The following is a 6000-nucleotide window of genomic DNA, read 5'->3' on the forward strand; positions in this document are numbered from 1 at the left end:
AAATTATTAAAAGAAACTCTATATGAAATGAACTTTAGAAACACACCCAAATCTCATTTACAACATAACAATAAGGCTTTTAACTTCTTTTAAATTACAAAAGTGCCATTAATTTATTAAAACAAACCCAACCTAAAAACCTCATAAAAAAGCCCAAAACACTCAATGAGCCATCAAAGTAATTTAATAATTAAAATTAAATTTAATAGGGTTAGCTGTCATTTTTTGAGTTTTTTTTTTGGTCTGTTTATAGAAATTAAATAGTGTATAGGGTTTATTTATAGTTTTAGTACTAAGAATGGGTATTTGACTAAATATCTCTCACATATATCGTAGCAACTCTATGCCACAAAGAAACTATTTCAATAATCATAAACAAAAGTCCCCTACAACTATTACATCAGCCTTATTAAATTTATAGGTTTTACAAGGCTTGGGCACCAAGGTTACTTGGTCCAAAAGTAATCTAATTATCTATAAAATCACACATAAATAAATAAGGGCATTTTTGTCCATTTTTGCTTCTTTTAAAATTTTTCTCTCTCCTTTTGCTTTTTCCAAAATGTCCCTAAATAATAATAGATATCCTAAAACTACATAAATAAGAAAATAATAATATCTCATGAAATAACTAATTAAATGATAAATATCTATCTTGATCCACCTCCTATACTCCTGCATCACAAACCCTCTCACTCTCTCTAACCCAAATCCCTCTCTCCCTCTATCTAAACCCAAACCCTCTCTTGCTTACTCTTATCACCTACACCCTCTAGGTAAGCCTCTCTCTACCCCAACCACCACCACCACCCCCCCTCCCCCCCTCTATATATATATATATATATATATATATTTCCAAGATTTTAGTAGTGATTTAAGATAAACGCTTCGGATTGTCGAACTACAATGGAAAGAGGGCTGTAAAATTTATCCCTGAAAGTTGAAATTGTGTTTATTTGGGGATCCTTCAAATGCTATTGCGGTTCCAAATTGTAGAGATAATGGATGTTATTATAGTGAATTTGAGGTCAATGTCAACTTTATACTACTATTGCACAATAACAATGATGGTGGGGTGCCCGCTAATTGCAAAGACACATAATAGAGTACAGTCACAGTGCTAAAGCCTAGTGACAACAGAGTGCCTTTATTGGGTACAATGAAGTTACAATGGGGTAGAATCAAAGTGTATTAGTAACAGTTGGGTGTTATTGCATATAACTTAAACAGTTTGATTATATATCAGGCATGTTCACTTCGTCCACGGTGACTAGGGAGCTTCTTGCGCAATCAAAGTGCAAAAATATGTGATATTAAGGGTGATGATTTTCCCACTCCCCTTTTATCCATCTACACTCCCTTTTGTTTTTTTAATACTTTTTACTATAAGATAAAATGGAGTGTAAGTGAACAAAAGAGGAGTGAGAACATACAATTTTAAAAAAAATGGAGTGTAAGTGGCTAAAAAGGGAGTGGGAAAATCAGTATCCAATAATAATTGGGTGTTAGTTGCATTCGCACTCAAACACTTTGATCATATCAGTCTCGTTCACGTGATCGATGGGGACTATGGAGTTTCTTAGTCAACTACTGTTGGATTAAATCCAAAGATGGACAACAATCTAAACAATAAACACAATTTTTAATTTTTAATGTCATTTTCTTATACCGGCACTCATTGTATAAATTCCTTCTTCTTCTTTTTTCTGTTATTTATCCACTTATATATCGTTCGAATTTTTTTTGTTTTGTTCTCGAAGTATTAGAGCATTTGAAAGAGAACAATATATATATGCATGAGGGAAAAATGCTTTATGAACCCGTCTCATTGTGTTATGTATTTTCAATTGGAAAGTGGCTTTGTGGGCATTATAGCATGCATGTGAATCTTGAATTTTTTAATTTTTATTTAAATTGAAAAATAAAGTACCACTAGATTTAAATTTAAATTCTAGCTCTGGATCCTAAATAAATATATAAATGAGAGAAGTAAAGCTCCAATAAACACTCCTAGAGCCGTTTTCACTTTGAGGGGGCAGGGGCACTATTTTTCATCCCCTCTCCCCTCTTCTCTTCCTCCCTTCTCCTCTTCCTCCATTTTCAAAGACAAAAGGTTTTCCCTATTTGTCTTCGTTTTGTTATGATTTTCCTCCAACCGCCACAGGCAGCTACGTTTCGGCATGAGCTTATCATTTCTCCTTTATGAGAGTTTTATTTGTATTGTTATGACTTGTTTTTTTCAAGCTTTATCTCTTTTTATTATTTTGAGTTTGCAATCTTAGTTGGGATACCTATGTTAGCGTTTCTAAAATCTTGTGTGATCGTTAGTCGAAGCTCACTAGATTGTCTTAATTTTGATTTTAGATCGCTTTGTTATTGCAATGGCCCTTTGTGGCTAATTTGTATTTGCCCTTTCTGTCTAGTAACATTTTTGGCTGAATTATAAATGCAATTCTATAATTTCCCAACAACAAAAATTTCCAATAAACAAGTTTTATTTGTTCATTTTAGCTGCTTGCTTGTGCGATTTCAACCAACGATTGATATTGATAAGGTTTTTAAATAATAATAATAATAATAATAATAATAATAATTACTTGCAAAAAACATGTCGAACAGAAATCATTGATCTTAATCTAATTTATAAAGTATCTCAAAAAACATAAATTATAGAGTTATCAAAATGCAAACTCACTCCGTAAAAGATAGGAAATGAAAGAGGGACTAGAAGTATACTAAATTGACTACAACTGCTTAACAGAATCAGTTGTAAGTCCAAAATCAAAGGGAAATAAGGGATCATAATGAGCATCGCCAACATTCATAGGGAGCTGATCCACTGTCTTGAACCAAGTTCTAGGCAGCTTCCCACTGAATCCATAATCACCAAACAAAACATCGCTAACTCCTTGTCCTTCAGTTCCAGGTAGCCATGCAGCCACAAGAGCATCCATCGACGAAACGTAAGGCTCAATGACAACGGGACGGCCAGAGACGACGACAACAACGCACTTGACCGCGCCACAGACGTTGGTGATGGTCTGGGGACCCGGCTCTGCAATTGTCAAGTTCAAACTATCCCCCTTGGTCTCGGCGTAGGGTTGCTCTCCAACCACAATAATGGCGTAGGAGAAGTTGTTGGACTTGAGAAAATCGGCATCAGGGTTTTCACTGAACACAATTTCTGTGCTGGGATCAACTGCAGCTGTGATGGCACTGAGGATAGTGGTTCCTGAACACAAAGTAAAGTAATTAAGTTAATTGAGAGAAATTGTGGCTTAGTTAAATTAAGCCCAAATTCACAACAATCAAGAATATATACAACGGAATTGTAGCTCAAGTGGTTCTCGAATCTTGATTGTATCAAGAAAGAAAAAAAAAGACATTAAGAAGATACCAACCAGCAGTGTAGTTGTTGCCACTAACTCCTTGCCAAGTGAGACTCCAACCACCACATTGATAGCCCAAGTTGTTGGCATGGGTTCCAGCAACTAGTATCCTTTTTGTCTTCTTAGGGAGTGGTAGGACTGGTGTATCTGCATTTTCTCCGTTCTTCAACAGGACAAGTGACTTCCTCACTGCTTCTCTTGCCAAATCTCTGTGAGCCTGCATGTTATATATAACATACATATATATAAGATATTTTATGAATTGCTTTAATTACTCATATTTTAGAAGATTTAGTATAGGAGATCAAATTAGCGACCTGGCTTCCAAGCTTGTCAACAAAGCTCTCATCTGCCAAAGGGTTCTCAAACAGACCCATCGCGAACTTGACTCTCAGAATTCTCCTAACTGCGTCGTCAATACGGCTCATGGGGATACGTTTGTTGTTGACATGGTCGGTTACAATGCCAATGAACTCGGTATGATTGAAGGGAACCATGACCTAAACAACACCAACAAGCAGTTTCAATATCAGAAAAATGAACCCCTTCAAATATTAATACCAATATTCTGTACTGACAACATATAACCAAGATAGCAACTAATTACCATGTCAATGCCAGCTTGAACACCAGCAAGAACCGCTTCTGGGTAATTCGAATGGAGCGGATAGTTAATTTTGTCGACACCCTGCCAGTCGGAGATGACAAAGCCCTGAAATTTGAACAATGACAAGGTTAGTCCTGCTAATTCATTCATGTCCGGGTATCGAATAATTTGAATTTTGAACCAACTAATTTACAGTTTGATTGTTTTACCCTGAACTTAAGGGTGTCCTTGAGAAATTTGGTGACAAGCTCATGGTGAGCATGCATCTTCTTTCCATTCAAACTTGAATAGGAGACCATGATAGTGGACACACCCTTGATGATAGAATGGTAGTAAGCAGGCATGTGAATGCTCAACAATCCATGCCTATCAATCACGGTGTTGTTCTCATTTATACCCCTGGTTGTGCCACCATCTCCAACAAAGTGCTTTGCACAGGCTGCTACCTTATCCCTATATCACAAATAAAAGGTTTTTGAGATAAGAAAAGAGAAACTGGAAGTACTAGGATCAGTTGAATTTTTTTGTAATCGAACACGATGACTAAAAACATCTTCGAAATCATCACGACATTATTTTTCTAAGCACTTACTTTCCACCCACATAAGGAACGCCCTTCCGGGAACCAGCCGGAATTTCGCCTTGCAATCCGAGTATGACATCAGTCATTTGTATTACAACTGCAGGATCTTCGCTGTAGCTCTCGTAGCACCTACCCCATCTCGGATCTCTGCAGACCTATTGTACATTTAAGATTATTAATCAGTGATCAGTATTAAAAGAACATATATCGCACGCAAAAACTGTTCAATTATTGGATATATATATAGCATACCGCAATGCATGGTGCAAACGCATAATTAATGCCAGTAGCTCTAACTTCAAGTGCAGTTGCAGCACCAATCTTCTTCACAAGCTCCGGATCCCTGGAAGATATTGGAAAATTTTCATACAAATTAAACAACATTAATATAGATATAAAGATAGAATTCTGTGTTTTTAATCCTAATTTATAACAACTTCAGTTATATCTACTCATGAATTATCTGTTTTTAATCCTGTTTAGCCATATCTTTCAGAGAATCACTTATTACCTGGTGGCTCCAAGACCAACATTATGTGGGAAAATAGTGGCCTTATAAACATTGTTGTGCCCATGAACAGCATCAATGCCATAAATCATAGGGATCCCAAGCCGGCTTGAAAGTGCACCCTTTTGAAACTCATTGAACATGTTAATCCAATCCTGTGGACTAGCCTGCTCACACGGCACACTCCCTCCGCCACTCAAAACACTGCCTAATGAGAAGTCCCTCATGATCTCAGCTGTGACATTGGCACGGTCCAGCTGCGTCATCTGCCCGATCTTTTCTTCTAGCATCATTCGACCCATCAAGTCCTTAATTCGCCTATTTAGCGGCTGCTTAGGGTCCTTGTATGCCATGTATTCTTCTCCTGCTTGTGCCATGGCTCCCCAGCAGCATAACCACAGAAGTCCTACTAAGAGGACTGATGAACTTGGTCTTACCATCATTGAAATCTAGTCAAACCTGCACCAAAAATCATAATATTAGCTACATTGCTCATACTATAGTCAAAATAAAAACCCTAAACAAGAAAAAAAAAAACCCAAAAACAAAGTGAATTCCGAGAATGCACAGACCTTGATCAATAGAGAAGGAGATACCAATTCAAGACTGGCTGAAGAATTGAGTGTGTATTTATAATGTAGGTGAGTATTTAAATTGGATTTTACTTGAATATCTGGACAGAAGTAGAGATATCATAGGATAGGAACCAAAAACTAAAGTCTTATCTAATCTGACTTGTAGAGATTCTGTGGAAAAATTTTAGTTTCTAAGTTTGTCTTGCAGATTTGGGAAATCATACCAAACTATAATAGTAATAATGGGTTTATCCATCTTTCAATCGAATTTGGTTTAAGAAGTTCTATCCATATGGAACTTTACTCACTAGGATATGTTGCCGAAAATAATTGTGCAA

At 36.5% G+C, this 6000-nt stretch overlaps 1 protein-coding gene across 1 annotated transcript; it reads right to left on the reverse strand.

Moving 5' to 3' along the window:
- Positions 1-2611: 2611 nt before the first annotated feature.
- On the reverse strand, positions 2612-5549 carry LOC103343340 (uncharacterized). Its single transcript, XM_008247004.2, has 8 exons — positions 5091-5549; positions 4832-4922; positions 4589-4734; positions 4206-4449; positions 3997-4101; positions 3707-3889; positions 3402-3606; positions 2612-3232 (listed from the first exon to the last, which is right to left on the reverse strand). The coding sequence occupies exons 1-8, from the start codon at positions 5528-5530 to the stop codon at positions 2745-2747; spliced, it is 1902 nt and encodes a 633-aa protein (XP_008245226.2). The 5' UTR covers positions 5531-5549; the 3' UTR covers positions 2612-2744.
- Between the last annotated feature and the right edge of the window lie 451 nt (positions 5550-6000).

This window comes from Prunus mume, unplaced genomic scaffold (assembly GCF_029339155.1).
Source record: "Prunus mume cultivar Tortuosa unplaced genomic scaffold, ASM2933915v1 scaffold18, whole genome shotgun sequence".
NCBI lineage: Eukaryota > Viridiplantae > Streptophyta > Magnoliopsida > Rosales > Rosaceae > Prunus > Prunus mume.

Coding starts and splice junctions, on each gene's coding strand:
- LOC103343340 (XM_008247004.2), bottom strand. CDS start 5,530: ATGATGGTAAGACCAAGTTCATCAGTCCTCTTAGTAGGACTTCTGTGG. Junction 4,450..4,588: donor GTTCCTTATGTGGGTGGAAA/GTAAGTGCTTAG, acceptor TTTGTGATATAG/GGATAAGGTAGCAGCCTGTG. Junction 3,233..3,401: donor TGGCAACAACTACACTGCTG/GTTGGTATCTTC, acceptor CTTTGTGTTCAG/GAACCACTATCCTCAGTGCC.